Source organism: Dreissena polymorpha, chromosome 6 (assembly GCF_020536995.1).
Source record: "Dreissena polymorpha isolate Duluth1 chromosome 6, UMN_Dpol_1.0, whole genome shotgun sequence".
NCBI classification, from domain to species: domain Eukaryota; kingdom Metazoa; phylum Mollusca; class Bivalvia; order Myida; family Dreissenidae; genus Dreissena; species Dreissena polymorpha.
Window position 1 is genome coordinate 48,791,187 of NC_068360.1, and position 19,575 is coordinate 48,810,761.

A 19,575-nucleotide genomic window follows, 5' to 3' on the forward strand; every position below is an offset into this window, starting at 1 on the left:
AAATATTCTAACACGGTACTATAAAACTGATATTCTATGGAAAATATTTAAGTCCAAGGCCCGTTACTCCGCAAAAAAACTACAATTAAGTGGAACAAAACTCAAAGATCTGTAAATCATCCGGTAGACTCACACACCAAAAATCGCGTAAATATCTGAGAGCGTTTAAGACAAAAACTCCGGTCGAATGCAGGACGGACAGATAGAACTACTGCTATATTTAAACCCTACCGGGGGCATAACAAACATACATAAACTATAAACTTGTGCACATTTACAAAATTATTACTACTGATAAATGTCATCTCATGATGATTAAGCATACAACATAACATACTAACACAAATTCACAATTGTACTTATAACCAAGTTCATATTCATAAACTTATAAGAATTTGTTTTTTAGTCAAGCTTTGAACACAAATGTGTACACAAATGTGTACAAAGCAGAGTGTATAAATATCATTGGGCGTAAAACAACACATAAATAATCGATAGCATTTTAAGCCAATTCCATATGTTATCATTAATGGTCTCATGAAAACCAGATGTGCTGTTATGCTATATTATATATTATAGTTATTCAGATAAAACTTCAGCATACTCAACATGTTGTAATCAAACAATCAAGCTTGAAAGATTGTTGTTATAATTTTATGAAAATGCCAACTTGAAAACGTTACAGCATCAAAATATATCTTGCTACATTTTGTACATACAAAAATCAATCATTGAAATCATGCTCCTTGAATACATCATAACACAATCAACTTGTACGACTCAACCCACCGCAAAAGTTCAGTCCTGTACTGTTCCTTTATAATTGAATCGCAAACTTAATATTTATTCCCAACATTTAGGTATCCGTGTTTTCTCATAAACATTTAAATTTATCAAGTTTCCAGACTAATGAGTCTTCAATTGTTTGATAATTTCCACTCATACCATCAAACCACTGATTCAGTCAATGTTTTTTTCGAAATTAATCTGTTTGTGTTTTCACGAACTTGATTAAATAACCTGTTCTGATATACGTTACAAACAAAGTAAGTGAACGCACTGTTTGCTAGAAGCCTTGCTCAATTTTCTTAAATTGTCTTTCATGACCCATACTGATTTAATTCAATCCCTAATGTCCGTCTGTATGTCCGCGGATTGCTCTTGTATTTATCAAACCATCGACTGGTAATTAAGCCATGTTCTCTTCTATATCTTCTTAAATTTAAGTGTGATGCCATGAAGTTAATGCTTTGTTTATACTTAACTATATGATAAGTAAAATTCGGACAATGAATATGAGGTTCGCTTTTCCTAACATCAGACAAAACTCCCATGCTTCACGTTTATCTTTCCCGGGCAGTGTACCCAGATGTATGCATCTGTAATTGCGTTTGTTAATAGCAAACAAATAAAACTAAACAAATAAGGTTAATAGATCACATTAATAAAAAACAGTATGATATAATCATCGGAAGCAGCAACATTAGCAGCACAACATCATATTGTTATAATTAACAAATGTCATTCCAATCACAATTTTTAGCATTACAGTTTCATTCACGTCATCATTGTCATTGAAGATTTAACGAAATAGTTAGCAATAAACACTCGAACACTTGACATGTGTATGCATTGGAGGTTATAACTCGAATTTAGTGTATAAATTGCTATTTATAAATGCATTGTAGATTGCAGAATAAACGGTAAGTTTATTAATATATACACAAAAGTCCCGTTTTATGTTAAGAACACTGTTGTTCATGAATACATCTAGACTAAACCCTGTTAACTATAAATCTTATATCGCATTGAAATACGATGAAAAAGACGTTTATTAATGCACTGTTTATATACCACAAACAAACAAATCTTCTCACCACAATCATCATCAGCATCAGAAACATTAATACATCAGACAGTAGCGGTTTCACCAAAGATGTTACATATTCGAAATCGTGCTTTTTAAACAAATTGGTGACAACATTTTCTGTTAGATTCTAATTAATCGTCCCACTTAAGAATCATTATCAGCACAATCACATTCTTGTTTACCTTAAACTGTTTCAGTGAATGCAGACAGAGTGTTCACCAGATTCGAAAACTCGAAGGGAGACACAATATCACAGTAAAATGAAATGTTCCTATGTAGAGGTAAATCTATCAAATATATATCTTGTCAAATATATTTTAACATTTCCAGCCGCGATTACGGTGAAAGTGGGTGTTTGCAAACTCATACAGCGATATTCCATACCAAAATTTTCATGCTAAATAAAACTGAGACTCCTGAGATTCGGATCGCGCAGACTATAAGTTTTTAATTCATTAAAATGTATGGGTAAAACCGGTTGATACACACATTCATGTTCCTTTGACAAACATACAAAACTACCACTCAGACTCAAACTCGGACTCAACTCGGAACTTAATGATATACTTAGAGTTTCTAGCTGTGATAGTGATGATAGTGAGTGGGCCAACAATGATGCATGTTTGATTCCCCAGCTGTCTAAAATTTCGAAAAAAAGGTTCCGACTCGGACCATGTACAGCTTCCCACAATACGGATACATGGTTCTTGCCCATCCATCCACTTATATTCAGGTTTTTGATATGCAGACCATGTAGAGCTTCCAACAGATCAGCATCGGCATGCATTATATTCAAGCTTAGTGTTTCCAGATGTGTAAGCGATGACAGTGCAAGCTTCAATGACGATACGTGGTCCCTTGTTGAAAAACCTAGAGGACAATTTAGAATCAGACTCTTGATATTCAGACAATACAGAGCTTCCAACATACCGAGACTGTTCTCACTGAATTCTAAACTCAACGTTTCCAGCTGTGTCAGCGATGCTAGTGAGTGTGCCACTGACACTACAAGTTCCTTCGCCGAACTGTCTAAGCAACCTCTCAGACTCAGACTCTTGATGTTAAGGCCATATAGAGCTTGCCATAGACCAGAACTGTCATTATTTATGTCCCTGGTAAATGTTTCAAGCTGGTAAAGCGATGATAGAGATTGAGAAATCAACGATAAATGCTCCCTTGCCGAACTGTTAAACGTTCCACATAGGCTCAGATTCTTGATATTCAGACCACGCAGAGCTCTCCATATACCTGAACTAGCATTACTTATTTCCAAATTCAGTGTTTCCAGCTGCGTAAGCGAAGATAGAACCCTAGAAAACAACACTTCATGTTCTTCTGCAGAACTGTCTAACTTACCACTCATACTCAGACACTTTATATGTAAACCATGTAGAGCTGCCTGTAGAGCTGCCAAAAGACAGGGGCTGTACCAAATAAACTCCATGCTAAGTGTTTCGAGCTGTTTAAGCGAAGACAGAGACTGCGACATTAAATGTTCCATTGCCGAACATTTCCACGTCAGACTCAGATTCTTGATATTAAGATCATGCAAACCAATTAACAGACCAGAATTGTTATCATACATTTCCATGCTTAGTGTTTCGAGCTGGGTAAGCGATGACAAAGACTGAGAAAACCAAAATACATGTGATTTTGCCAAACTGTTCAACATTCCACACAGACTCAGATTCTTGATATTCAGACCATGCAGAGCTTTCCACTGGCTGGGAACCAAATCAAACATGTCCATGCTAAGTGCTTCTAGCCGTGTAAGCGATGATAGAAACTGAGAAAACAACGATACATGTTCTTTTGCATATCTGTTCAATCCGCTGCTCAGTCTCAGACTCGTAATATTCAGACCAATCAAATGTTCCAACTGTATTGTTCCGAATGCGTCGTCATATTTTGAGTGTATGTGACGTTCTTTAAACTGTGTAAGCGATAGTGAGTGCCCCAACGACGCAGCATGTTTATTTGTTGAACAGACTAAATCACTATTAAGACTAAGACTCTTGATATCCAGACCATCTAGAAATTTCCACAGATCAGGACTGTTGATATATACCATACTCAATTCCAAACTACAAAAAGAACGAAACATAAAGGACGACAACGACAATATTTGTGTCCGCATCATTCGGTCGAATTTTTTCATTTGTGATGTTATTTCACAGTCCTCAAGTACACACTTTACATTATGCTTGAGTGTCTTTAGAATGTTGAACAGGCTTTGTAGCCAGGTAGTGGAACATGTGACATCTCCCAATTCAATGTGTTCAATTGAGGGCAATATTTCAGAAGAGTGATCGGCTGGATCTGCATTGTTGAGTAGAAACCGAACTGGACATACCGATGCGGCCGAACTGACAACATCTGGAAATGTAAATTACGCCTTAAAATATAAAAGGTTAACTTAAAATAGTCCCCATTGTCGAGGCCCATGATCACTCAACTACACTATTTTGTTTATAGGTTAGACAGATCGTTTATATACATATGCACTAAAATTCAACAAATAGCTATAACCAGGATCTGAAAAATTCAGGGAACAAAATCCCCGACATAAACAAAGGTGACCCATTTTATGAACCAATGGTAGTGTCATAAAAAAATGATTGGTAAGGTATTCGATTTTAAAAAGATTTTAAATGGGTGAGCTTTCTTTGTACCAGTAGACTCTTCCAAAGTCTACACCGTTCCGGAGTAACTCTACGAAGCATCATTTAAACAGTTATGCACATGTAACAAATTTTGTTTTGTAGTACCGTTAATATCGTTAAACAGGTTGTTTGTTGTTTTTGTTTTGTAAACCTATTTATTTAAGCTCGATCGCATATTAAGCCTACGATTATATGAAACGCTCTCGAGTACGTTTACATCGTGTCTATGAGGGTGATCTAAAGAATGCTCCCACAGTGGGGATCTTACACGTGAACTCCCGATCGCTAGGCGGACACCCTATCCACTACGCCATGGCGATTTTATAAACCGTTGTCTAACCAAATGGTCGTTGCTATCGGTACATCATACTACGATTGTTTTTAAAGACAACGATGGTTTCACTGGGTAGTTATATTTATGAAAACACATTTTTTTATCTAAGTATTCTTAGCCTCGTTGAGTGAACTTATATGTATTCAAAACAAGTTGCTACTTAATTAAAATCGATATATCGCGACCTTTTCTCGTTTTTATTTGCAGACATGCAATGTCCCATCACTGTCTCGTGATTGCCCGTCACAGTCCTTCGACCTTTTAAGAAGCTCTCGACGACACAAAGAGTAAAATCGATCTCGAACAGAACACACACTGTTATTAAATTAAACAAGAGCAAACGTCCCTATGACCATCCCCCGAGACCCCAAGGTGTTCCGAGCAGGTAGTTTTAGAATGTTCCTTACAAAATTTATAAGGACAATTGCCCCAACACCAAGAAACCATGTTTTAAACTACCAACATTGATTTTCGAAATCATTTAAAAAAATGTGAAACCAATGTGGCAAAACATAATAGGAATTTGCTTCGGTCATTTTTGTATTTGTTTTAAATACCCTTGCACGAGATGTTTCCTGTTTACCACATGCCAATTAACTAGTCTATTGTTATGAGGATATAGTAAGTAACTTTCTTGTTAATGAAAGAAAATTAACAAGTATATGATTATGATAAACGTAACTGAATGACCATTTACTTTACTTTTTTTTATTAAAAAAGCACATTTCCAACAGCCTTATTAAATTACAATAATGGTGATACTAATGGCAATCTTAAACTTATCGGAACCAGGTTCGAATATTATTTTTCATAACCAATGTTATGAAAAGAAAGGGAACGTGTATGCATGGTTTATGTGCGCATTAAAATCGTAATTGCAAGTTTATCAGAAAACATTGTGAAATTGAATATATTGAAATCCATGTGTGACCTTTACCTTGCCTCTAAAGTATATAACTTAGCCAAAGATGATTGTGAACTTTAATTTGGCTCATTTGTTATTGGCGATACAGCTCAAGACGGAAGAAATCCTATATAAAATGTATTCAGATTTCAAAAGAGCCATAACTCCGTTATTGACCAATCGTTTCAGTCGCGATTCGACGTACATCATCATCATGTTTCCCATACATACATCCTTGGCATGTTTCAATGAAATCGTTCCAAAAAGTTCCGAGATATGATTCGAGACACAAAAGTGTTCTTATTTTCAAATAAAAAAGGCAATGACTCATTTATTTGCAAATGGGTTGCGACGGCGTTTCACTCGCACCATCCTCGTAATCCTGTTTACCTTTACACTCACACCAATTTCTAATGAAATCGGCCGAAGAAATTGCGTTATAAAATATAAATAAAATCATGTAATCTGTGTGCATAGCAGGTGGGTGTTGACTGCGACACCCCCCTCCCCCCACACACACACACACGGCATTGGCCATCAGGCCGTCTGAGGATTTTAACGGGTCTGATATGTTGACGGGCGGAGACATTGCCTGTTCGAAGATACCCATCCCTGAGCTCATATCTCTTGCCATGGATTCAACGTATGGCCAGGAGTCGGAACGGAAAGCGGACTGTTTCTAACTGCTATTTACTGAAACATCCGTAACAATTCGAGCGTAAATTACGCGGACAAACGCGTTGTCTTTTAAGACACGCACAATACACTTTCACGCTATACGATCTATTTATGCGCGCCTGTTCAAACTTGATGCGTATTTGTTTTGTGTAAATGTACCGATTTTAAATAAAAGCATGCTTTTCAAGACTATGAAATTTGGTTTTATAGTAAGGAGATATGAAAAATGGTATACCACATGGCTACATGAAATAGGGAATATTCACTATTATTTGTTCTGAACAACGAGCATTTTCAAAATAAAGTTTATATTGAAGAGCAAAAAATCATTTTGTCTGAACTCAGATACTGACATATGAAACATAGTATTGGTATTTCCTTTTGATTGCACGCCACATGAGCTACACACTAAAGTACATTCTGAGGTAGACATCAGTAGTGCGTTTCACTAACATAGCGTATATTAACGCAACTTTAGGTTTACGCACAGAATTTACGCCGAACGTAAATTAATGCGTACGCCGTTTCACTAAAATGTGCGCAAAATTTACGCTGCGTGTAAGTGTTGTTTAGCCTGACAGGTGCGCGTGGAGGCGTAAGAAAGTAATAGTCGGCAACATTATCTACTGTAAAGCGAGATTATACGATTTTTTACATGTGTTAAATTGTAATATATTGATTCAATATGTCACAATAACACCAAATAGGCAATAAAAATCAAACATTGAAGACGAAGTCTATAACATGCAGCAAAGACAAATTAGCGCCCCGAGCCGATTGTGACGAATGTATTTCGTACATATTGTCCTACAATAACCGAAGCATTCGTCATTTTAGTTAGTTTTCGTGTTTCGTATGAATATATATCGTTGCAGGAATTTAAAATAAACCGTAAAACTAAATTTATATTCACATCGTACATACATGATATACATGCTGGCAAATTTGTCTGTACGGTCTCTTTCGAGTTCAGAATTAAATATCTGGTTTATTTAGCATTTGTCGACACATGTTCTTTTTTACTTTTATTTTAATTTATATAAAAATATATGTTTAATAATTTTTTTTACACATTTTATATTAATTAATAAATATTTGACAAGATCGTATATACTCGCTGTAAACAATCGTTACAATGGACGTGAAAACGAAGAAAAAGAAAACGAATTGGTCATAAAACGAGTTTGGAACGCTCGTTTCCGAGTATGAAAACAAGTTTGACGTGCTCGAGGGTGATCTGTCCGTTTCACTCACTGGTTCGGTCAAACGAAAAGCCTGGTAAAGCGTTATGGAATGGACGCGTAAGTGGTAGAACATGCAAAGCCTCAGATTAATCATATCAACACAAAAAATCAAGAAACAAAAGAAAATTCAGACATAAATTTAGATATAAACTTTTTAGTAACTGATGATCGATCAGCCCCTTTTTGAAATTAAACTGATACAATTTAAGCATGTAGTGCCATTGCTAAATTTAAGTTAAGTGTTAAATCTGAAAACATGTATTTATTCTTTATAGTTTGTATTTTTTTCATTTTTGGAGCTTATAACTGGTGCTGGTGGTAAAAGTATAACATGTGATGAATTTATGCTAGACTGATATTGCTTTTTTAGTGAACATATATTTGCAACTCAATTGATATTTGCGTATCAATACCATTCTGTATACTGCAGTTTTGAGACATCATCATGAAAACAAGCATTCACGTTTGATCATAATAGGGATATAAAATACTTGCGTAAAATAAATTAATTGTATAGATTTATGGTACCATAAAATGCGAGATTTGTAACGATCATTATCACTAGTAAAGAGTTTTCAATATTCATGTACATGCAAAGACAGTTCAATTTGCAAAATATGCAGGTCCCGGATGAACGTTTTTTATTTGAATGTTCAAATTTATTTATATTTTCATTCCATGTAAACGAAACGAAAATTCATTCAATGTAAAATACAATAAAAACTATATTTGAAGATTGTAATGTATTGCGCTTGTTTAGGGCTTTGTTTTATAACTGATTTAAAGCACCTCTTACACTAAATTTCGATCGCTGATAAAAAAATAACACTATCGCATCCACACCACTTATAATTATAATCAAATTGTTATATGTTTTATAATTTTTGAAATATCATTTATTAAATTCTTACTTTAAGAAGAAAACGGGTATTTATATTTTTGGTTTGTGAAATCGTCAGGATTTAGTCAACCGACGACCTTTACTCTGATAATATGTAAATGGCCGCGATCGAGAGGTGTGACGGCGAATCTATTTTTAGTAACGGTTTAGTTCCGGCGACAGACGATACCTTTCAACGATTTCCTTTTCGCTTATACCTCAGTCACAAATAGACACCGATCAACGTCCGATCAGCGGCCGACGTATTTTTCCACTCATCGTGCTGGCGACCTACCGATGATCGCACGAAAACTGGGCCAATTTGTAGCATCGGGCGGCGCCCGGATTAATTTTAAGTCTCACTAAAAGTTTTACCCGACGTCGGGCCCGGGAAGGGATCGAGTTGAGATCGAAACAAGATCGGACGATTAACGCACGGGAATTGCCCGGCGATCGCCCGACATCGGATTCATTGAACGTGTATCGGCAAAAGTAAAGGTATTTTCCAGAGGCTTATACATCGGCCGGCGACCGTCTGGTTGCCGGAGGGCCTCCGCACGATGCCCGACGGACGCCGGACGATGCTCGTTATGATGACGTACAATTAATTCGATGTTGGGCGCTCGCCGGGCGATAACCGTTCCTTGCTCGTCTGATCTTTTTTCGATCCCAACTCGATTCCTTCCCGGGCCCGATGTCGGGTAAAACACACTGTGATATAAAAAATTAATCCGGACGCCGCCCGATGCTACAAAATGACCCGATGTGCGTGCGATCATCGGCCGGCGCCATTCCGATGAGCGAAAAAAACGCCGGATTATTTTTGACTGAGGCATTAGATAACTGAAGAGGTCGAGTGTGCTCGGAATATTCGAGGACGAATCTCGCGAACTGCTAACGCTTCATCAACGGCAACCATGACAGATCGGCGTTATGCCAATTTTTCTGATTTACGCGAAGTACATATCTGGCGTAAATTTACGCCAGAATTTACGCACTGCGTTAATTAACGTTGATTAGTGAAACGCATTTTTGAGAACAAGATTTGCGTACGCAAATATTTACGGAAATTATTTGCGTACGCAGCTTAGTGAAACGCACCCCAGTAGCATGCAACGTAAAAAGGCTTTAGATATCAACAACTTTACGTTGTATTATTTAATTAATGCAATGAATCATTCACTATCTATAAAAAGACATGCGTTTACTATAGCAATTGTATTTACATATCTACCTTTCAAACATATGCCGTATCCATAGAGTTTAAGAACTTTCAGCTCTTGGCACGATGACAGTTCAAAGTCCATACTGGATGCAGAGTTGTCACATTTAGATGAACTCGTTAAATCAGGTAGAGGGCCCCTGGAGAATACAGTTACACGTAGCAGCTGGACATTGGGCGCATTCATGACCCATAGTGAGTGTAGATCTCGATGATTGTCGTTGTCATTGATGATAAAGTGACTGAGTTTAAGATTAATACATGTTTGCGCATTGTCAACCGCCTCCCAATATCCAGACAGGACACAGTGCTGAAACGGGCTGGAGTTGAACTTGTTATCGTTGTAATGAAGCTGGTCACATTTATCCATCATGTAAGAAAGCTTATTTGCAGACAAAATGTCTAGTCCGCAAAGAAATATTAACACTTCAGTGATATCAAGGTATGAACTGTCACTGCGTTTGAGGTATCCGGAAATGACGCCGTCAAGTACCTGTGGATTGCGTGCGATATGGTGTGCAGCTAGGAATTCTTGTACGCTTTTATGGATGAACCAAAATGAGGACATGATCGTAGCAGAGATGCTTGGTTTATTGCGGATAGAATGCCAGATTTCAATGCAACGTCTATGTGTTCTTCCCCAAGATATGTCTGTAATTCCTCAATTCCAAATACAAGGGAATTTTCCCTTTTGTTTGAAAACAGCAAATGAAATGCCGCTTCAGCAAGACGATTTACATGTTCGATATTAGGTTGAATGTATTGCGTCTCTGCAAAACACGGAAAGGGCGGATCTTGAAATTTTCTGGTTTCGCTGCTCGCCTTCTTTAGAAGACTTTCCAGCAAGACACAGTATAATTTACATTTAGAGCCTTTCGTTGCCATTCCCTCTGCAAATGCGCATACAATTACAGAAAGCATCATTGGTGACAACAGCAAATTGTTAAGATTATGTTCCCGTACGTAACGCTTAAATTCTGCGTACTTGTTTTCCAGCTCGTTTCTGTCAATTATACAACTCATGATGTTTTTGCTAAGCTTCATCGGCTCATTGACTCCGTCCAAATTCACCAATACGTTGATATCGGAATGGAAAACTTTCCCTTCGGCCAATTTCCACGGTCGAGTTGTAAACAACATAATGCATTGGTTGTGGCATTCTGCCAACGTCGGTAGGTATCCACCTCCTGGATCAGTCCATTCATCCAGTCCATCCAGCAATATTAAGCAACGTTCGCGTTTCATTATTTCATTCAGCAGTTTGTTCGCCTTTTCTCGATCTTCTTCAGATGAGTACATTAAGTCAATTAACTGTGTTTTGATCATTTTTGAAATTTCCAATTGCTTTACAGAATTCCTTAACTTGATGACGATGACAAACTTGAATAATTGTAAAGTTTTTAAATCTTGAAAAAAAGTAGAGCCTTTCGTTGGCGTAGCAGTATCAGCTATGGTTATAGTGTCACTCTGTAGCTGTTCTGTAACTTGTGTTGTAATACAGCACCAGTCAATAGCTAACTTGGCAATAAACGTGGATTTACCAGTCCCAGCTTCGCCTTGGATAAAAATCTTCTCGTTTAATTTTCCATCCGTTAAGATCATATTTTTATATTTAGTGATGTGTACGCCGGTCTTCTGAAATGACCATTTGTTCCCTGTCATCAGCTGAACTTTAGGTGGCATATAAATGTCCCCTAACTTTTCTCGAATGCATTCGTTCAGTGGAGACGTGATAATGTAATTAAGAGCTTTCTTGTAAAACGTTGTCAATAATCGGAGCATTTCTGAAATCACAAAAAATCATTTATCAAGGACAGTTATGTTTTATTGTAAATATATATATATAAACTCAAACACAAACAATTGTATCTTCTTGTCGGCGATGCAATGATAAATTTGTTTGTCTTAAGTAAATTTTTACATTTCCCAATGTTGACGTTCTGTTTTGAGAGTTTTAAGCGAGGGAACAAGTGCGTCTGTCTTCGTTAAAGGGTCTATCTAACAGTAAAACGGGGTCTTGCATAGAAGAACGTTGCCAGTGTCAGTAAATTGGGCGTGTTAACCAGTAAAAGTAGTTACTTATAAGTAAAACGTGTTTTAGAATGGTGGAAGGGCGTTTCAGTCACAACAACAGGAGTCGAAATGTGGTAGGGAAGCCGTGTCATTATAAAACTTGTAAAAATAAAAATGGAACGGTACTTGTACTTGTCCTTATAGCGGTAATGTACCTGTGTCAGAACTCCAGGAGTGCACTAATAGATCAACTGAAGCTATATCAGTATAAACTGTTTGTAACAATGGTGGTAAGGTACCTTTTTCGGTATAAAAACGTGTGGCATCATGGCGGTACGGTACAGCATAAGACCAGAATAGCAGGTAGAATGATGTAAGAACAAATGGTAGAATTGTGGTAGGGTACAAACCTTTTGCCATACTGGGGGTTGGATACCTGTGCCAGTACAAAACATGTGTCACAATCGTAATAAGGTGTATGGTCAGAACAGCTGGTGTGAAATAATGGCGGTTAAGGAATTTGTCTCAGTATAATTCGTGTGTCAAAGTGTTGGAAATGCAGCTATGCCAGTACAAAATGTGTGTAATCATGGAGGTAAGGCAGCTCTGTCAATATCGGGGGAGGGTACATGTGTCGAGTACAAAAACATGTGTTATGATTGTGGTATGGAACTGTCGCAGAAAAAGTCATGATATAATAGCGCAAACTGAGCTATGTAAGTACAAGCGTGGCAGATAAGTGATTTGTTTGGCACACTTAATGATGCGTTGCGTATGTATTAGGCAAACAGATCCCTTAATCTTGATACTCACAGAAAAGGACCCATGCAGTAAGTTTACATGCTTTCCGCAGATACAACTGTGAACGTATTTAAAATTATCGCAGATTTATTACGCCTTTCGAACTTTTTATATTACCAATTAAATGGTACGTGTAAAAACAAAAAAAAACAAGAGCACCGTCTTGCGGGTGCAGACCGCTCATCTATTTTCTTTTAAAAGGTGAAAGGACCCTCAATTTAAATCACAAAGGAGGGGGGGTGGAGTGAAGAGGGGTGTATAGTGTGGGGGTGTTGACATTTATTACATTATCTTCCAAAAATGCGAAAAAAATGCAAAAAAAAAAAATTCGGGGGGGGGGGGGGTGGGGGGGGGGGGGAGGGGATTCTTGGGTGCGATGGTTGGACGATATTTCAAAAATAAAATAATAAAAATAAATATTTGTGTTTTTTAACCGTTTCAAAAAAAAATTAGAGGGGGGGTGGGGGGGGGGGCGGGGTAAAGTGTGAGGGTGTGGTGGTCATTTGTGAGGAGATGATCTTTAAAAAAAAAATAGGGGGGGGGAGGATTTGGGGGGGGGGGGGGAGGATTTTGGGGGGGGAGGGCACGGGGGATGGTTTGAATGGAGTCTATTGTGGTATGTCAGGTAAGAGTAGTTTTGTCAAAGTATCAATCAAATCTAATCATAAATAAAGAAATTATGGCAATTTTAGCAAAATTTAATAATTTGACATTGAGAGTCAAGGTCATTCAAAGGTCAAGGTAAAATACAACTTGCCAGGTACAGTAACCTCATGATAGCATGAAAGTATTTGAAGTTTGAAAGCAATAGCCTTGATACTTTAGAAGTAAAGTGGATCGAAACACACAATTTAACCATATATTCAAAGTCAAAAAAGGGCCATAATTCCGTAAAATTGACAACCAGAGGTATGCAACTTGTCCTTTTACTGTACCCTTATGATAGTTTGCGAGTGTTCCAAGTATGAAAGCAATATTTATCATACTTTAGGGGTAAAGTGGACCAAAACAAAAAACTTAACAAAAAATTTAATTTTCTAAGTATAAAGGGCCCATAATATCGTCCAAATGCCAGTCAGAGTTGCATAACTTTGCCTGCACAGTCCCCTTATGATAGTTAATAAGTGTTGCAAGTATGAAAGCAATAGCTTTAAAACTGTAGGAATAAAGTGGACCTATATATGTCAATTTTTTTAGTCTACTGGCATCGATTGTATCTTTCTCAAAAAACACTCTATGGTATCATCGATACGCACCGAAAGAAATTATATCTAAATAATAATGCGCGTTTTGTTTGTTGGAAACGCCATGCTTATCAAAATAAAAAACTTGCTGCTGCGGAAGGCATTTGAATTTTGTTAATACAACGCTTAAAAATTAGTCATACCTGTACAGCCATGCTTGTAAGCTGTTTCAGTGAAAGGAAAATTCGAGAACTGTTCATTGTATACCCTTATGCGTTTGTCTGCGTGCTTATCAATGTCTTGTTTGCATTTGTCCGTGTGATCATCTATACCACTTTTGTGTATATTGACGTGTGCATCTATATCATGTTTATGCATATCTGCCTGTTTCGATAGGTCTTGTTTACATGTCTCCAGATAGTCTTCAATTTTTTTTAAACACAAATCTCTGCATTCACGAAGCTCAGTCATTGATGTGTCAGCCACGTCTGTCAGGTTCTGCTTTAAAGTTGTATCAACAGCTTTCAGGAAGTGAATCATCTCCTCTGTAGTTAATCTTAAGACATCTTTTTCCAACTGTAACATCAAATGGTTATTGTTATATTCAATCAAACAAAACTGAATTCAATGTCATAATATTCTGAGAGGGAAACGAAATTTGTGAATTGCCATGGCCCCCAGCTTCTGTCGGTAATGCTGCAAATGCATATTTGTGTGTTTTTTGAAAATATTATATTGTTGTTTTATGTCTGCCATGTTGTTGCAAGAGTGGTGTGCTTCAAGAATTAAAGTGCATGTAATTTTTTGATGTTAGTCTCACTCAGTTTCTGTTTGATTTTTAGTGAGCTGGTACAAGGTTTATTTTTTATATATTGTATCCTCAAACAAGACGTCAATTATGGATCTAAAGCTCCCACATGAGTTCACGGACAACAATTGTTGGACTTGACTTACCAACTTAGTAAGACAACAATATGATATACTTAAACAAGGGCTGTTTGTAAAACATGCATGCCCCCCATATGGGCTCTCAGTTGTAGTGACAGCCATTTTGTAAATATGTTTTGTCACTGTGACCTTGACCTTTGACCTAGTGACCTGAAAAACAATAGGGGTCATCTGCGAGTCATGATCAATGTTCCTATGAAGTTTCATGATCCTAGCCATAAGCTTTCTTGAGTTATCATCGGGAAACCATTTTACTATTTCGGGACACTGTGACCTTGACCTTTGACCTAGTGACCTGAAAATCAATAGGGATCATCTGCAAGTCATGATTAATGTACCAAACAAGTTTCATGATCCTAGGCATAAGCGTTCTTGAGTTATCATCCAGAAACCATTTTACTTTTTCGGGTCACCGTGACCTTGACCTTTGACCTTGTGACCTGAAAATCAATAGGGGTCATCTGCGAGTCATGATCAATCTACCTATCAAGTTTCATGATCCTAGGCATAAGCGTTCTTGAGTTATCATCCGGAAACCATTTAACTATTTCGGGTCACCGTGACCTTGACCTTTGACCTAGTGACCTGAAAATCAGTAGGTGTCATCTGCGAGTCATGATCAATCTACCTATCAAGTTTCATGATCCTAGGCATAAGTGTCTTGAGTTATCATCTGGAAACCATTTTACTATTTCGGGTCACCGTGACCTTGACCTTTGACTTAGTGACCTCAAAATCAATAGGGGTCATTTTTGAGTCATGATTAATGTACCAAACAAGTTTAATGATCCTAGGCATAAGCGTTCTTGAGTTATCATCCGGAAACCATTTTACTATTTCGGGTCACCGTGACCTTGACCTTTGACCTAGTGACCTGAAAATCAATAGGGTTCATCTGCAAGTCATGATCAATGCGCCTATGAAGATTCATGATCCTAGGCCCAAGCGTTCTTGATTTATCATCCGGAACCATCTGGTGGACGGACCGACCGACAGACAGACCGACCGACCGACCGACATGTGCAAAGCAATATACCCCCTCTTCTTCGAAGGGGAGCATAATAAACAAGAAATGTATCCATAGAGCACAGGTGCCCACATTTCAGTTTTGATTTTAAACCCGCTTATGTCAAACACAAGATGCTTATGGCCAAACAGTATATTTGACCTGTAAGTGTCACCTTGACCTTTGAGAAAATCAGAAAGGCGATATAGTTCCACGTATTACTAGTTTCCTCATGGTAGTCATTTGTGGAAAATAACTGCCTTAAAATTCAATAATGAATGAAAACTTTACTGTCTGGCCAAGCTAATTTATAGCTAAAGTTGGCATATGACCTTTAACTTTTACCCTAACCATAAGGTAAGGAAACATATTTTACACGCTCTGTCCTGATGGTTTATATTGGTAGAATTATATCTTAAAATAGCGTGATGGATAACAAAGGCACCGTTCGAATTAGATAGTTAGACCAATTTAACACGCGACTAGTTTTGCACAAGAGTTTTGACAATGTAGATTGACGCACGAGGGGCGAAGCTGGGTATTAACGATCACAAAAGCTCCATATGCATGCAATTAGCCCAAGCAAAACGGGCATAGAGCTTCATTGCAAGCTGTTTATTGAGTATTCAATGGCGAACAATGCATGCACTTAAACATCTGTAATGCATAATATTATGTTGACACTACATAACACTAATATACTACCTGGGCTAATTTCACCACAGCATTTTGGGCCCCGCTGTCAGCACCAAGAGATCGTGAATCGCTCAGTAGATCATTTAATGTTGTAAAATAGCATTGGAGATCAGCATCTGTGACCTTCATTTGGGAAGAGTGACGGACAGCTTTAACGATTTCACGAGCCTAAAACATTACCTAGAAAGGTTATGATGTTATAAAATGTGACTGTGATTGTAATGACTTATTGAGAATTAAATAATCTAGAGAATGGTTGTGTTTGTAACTCAAATGGTGTGAAGTTATAAACAAGAGGGCCAAGATGGCCCTAGTTCGCTCACCTGAGAGGAGTCGGTTCATTCAATCTTTACCAAACAGTGTTTTTTTGGATGAAATATTCGGCGTTATTCGGCCCCATTCCCCCATCTTGAGAGTATATATTTTTCCCCCAAATATTTTTAAAATTCCCCCTTCGGAGGTGTTGTTCAATTTTAATCAATACCTCATTTAAATACGTCTTTCGTAACTAATTTTCTACAATTTTCCTGAACTGCATCCGCGTGTTTACTTTATTTTAGCCTTTACCGCAAACCGTACGTAGTTCACTATCACGACTTTCGCTTTACGACCGCAAACCATACGTATTCCAACATGTCGCACAACAACAAAAGCTATCGTAAAAAAATTGACAAATCTGTTTTAAATTGATATTCTTTTAAAACAAGTACAACTTAAAAGTCAGTCTTCTTCAAATACCGGCAGTGAAACGCCAGAAACGTCCGGTCAAGAGAGTGTTGAAAGACTGTTTAGTTTGCTCAACCTGCTTTGCACGCCACAGAAAAAACAGGATTGGGGAAGCTACACCGGAGTCCCTTATCAGACTTTGTATGCACACGGAGAGACTTTGTGAAAAGGAGGTCACCAGAATAATTGATAAATTCGCTTAAAAGTCCAGAAATGTTGAATTTTGAACATGAACATAACTTGTTTATGAATAAAAGAGTTTGAATTATGTTTTTTCCCTATGTATGGTGAATTATAGTGTTAAAACTTGATTTTGTACTGTTACTAGCTAAGCATAGAAATTTCCCCCTTTTCCCCTTTTACACGCAAATTCCACCCCCTTCAGGGGACCCGACCCCCTTCCCTCAAAACTGAAAAAAACACTGCCAAATTTCAAACTTGACCTAGATATTGTCCAGGCAAACATCCTGATCAAGTGTCATCACTATTTCATCTGCGAGTCATGATCAATGTACCTATGAAGTTTCATGATCATAGGCGTTAGCATTCTTGAGTTATCATCCGGAAACCATTTTTCTAAGTTGAGTCACCGTGACCTTGACAGCCATTGTGTGAATACGTTTTTTGGCACTGTGACCTTGACCTTTGACCTAGTGACCTGATAATCAATAGGGGTCATCTGCCAGTCATGATCAATATAGCTATGAAGTTTCATGAACTTAGGCATAAGCGTTCTTGAGTTATCATCCAGAAATTATTTTACTATTTCAGGTCACAGTGACCTTGACCTTTGACCTCAAGACCTGAAAATCAACAGGGGTCATTATGCGAGTCATTATTATTGTACCTATGAAGTTTCATGAACCTATGCATAAGCGTTCTTGAGTTATCATCCAGAAACCATTTCACTATTTCAGGTCACCGTGACCTTGACCTTTGACCTAGTGACCTGAAAATCAATAGGGGTCATCTTCGAGTCATGATCAATGTACATATGAATTTTCTCGATACTAGGCATAAGTGTATTTGAGCAATCATCTGGAAAATATTTTACTATTTCGGATCACCGTGACCTTGACCTTTGACCTAGTAACCTGAAAATCAATACGGGTCATCTACAAGTCATGATCAATGTACCTATGAAGTTTCATGATCCTAGGCCTAAGCGTTCTTGAGTTATCATCCGGAAACCATATTACTATTTTGGGTCATTGTGACCTTGACCTTTGACCTAGTGACCTGAAAATCAATAGGGGTCATCTACGAGTTATGATCAATGTACCTATGAAGTTTAATGAGCCTAGGCCTAAGCGTTATTGAGTTACATCCGGAAACCATTTTACTAGTTCAGGTCATCGTGACCTTGACCTTTGACCTAGTGACTTGAAAATCAATAGGGGTTATCTGCAAGTCATGATCAATGTATCTATTAAGTTTCATGATCCTAGGCATAAGCGTTCTTGAGTTATCATCCTGAAACCATTTTACTGCTTTGAGTCACCGTGACCTTGACCTTTGACCTAGTGACCTGAAAATCAATAGAGATCATCTGCGAGTCATGATCAATGTGTCTATGAAGTTTTATGATCATTGGCATAAGCGTTCTTGAGTTATCATCCAGAAACCATTTTACTATTTCGGGTCATCGTGACCTTGACATTTGACCTAGTGACCTGAACATCAATAGAGGTTATCTGCGAGTCATGATCAATGTATCTATGAAGTTTCATGATCCTAGGCATAAGTGTTCTTGAGTTATCATCCGGAAACCATTTTACTGCTTTGGGTCACCATGACCTTGACCTTTGACCTAGTGACCTGAAAATCAATAGGGGTCATCTGCGAGTCATGATCAATGTATCTATTAAGTTTCATGATCCTAGGCATAAGTGTTCTTGAGTTATCATCCGGAAACCATTTTACTATTTCGGGTCATCGTGACCTTGACCTTTGAGCTAGTGACCTGAAAATCAATAAGGGTCATCTGCGAGTCATGATAAATGTACCTATAAAGTTTCATGATCCTTGGCATAAGCGCTCTTGAGTTATCATCCATAAACCATCTGGTGGACGGACCGACATGAGCAAAACAATATACCCCCTCTTCTTCGGCAGGGGGGGGGAGGCATAATGAGAAAACTGCCCCCCTCCTAGCAGCCATGTTATTCATCTGACCGGAACCATTTTTGAACTCAACTCTCGTATCAAGGAAACAAATGTTCTTAGCAAATTTCATGAAAATTGGGCCAAAAATGTGACTTCAACTGTGTTCACATGTTTTCACTATATACATATAGAGAAAAATGCCCCGCCCACTGGCGGCCATGTTTTTTCACCGATTCCGACCATTTTCAAACTCGTCCGAGATATCAATAAAACCAATGTTTTGACCAACTTTCATGATGA

General features: G+C 37.8%; 1 protein-coding gene across 3 annotated transcripts in view; it reads right to left on the reverse strand.

Annotated features, from left to right (window-relative positions):
• Positions 1-3,276: 3,276 nt before the first annotated feature.
• Positions 3,277-19,575, reverse strand: part of LOC127834048 (uncharacterized) — a 31,353-nt gene continuing 15,054 nt past the window's right edge. For all 3 annotated transcript variants that reach the window (XM_052359616.1, XM_052359615.1, XM_052359617.1), the window contains 4 exons: positions 16,453-16,611; positions 13,997-14,369; positions 9,808-11,579; positions 3,277-4,246 (listed from right to left, as the gene is read on the reverse strand). In XM_052359616.1, the coding sequence (XP_052215576.1) occupies positions 10,318-11,579; positions 13,997-14,369; positions 16,453-16,611 (1,794 nt within the window). In that variant the 3' untranslated portion in view covers positions 3,277-4,246; positions 9,808-10,317. The remainder of the gene's footprint in view (positions 4,247-9,807; positions 11,580-13,996; positions 14,370-16,452; positions 16,612-19,575) is intronic.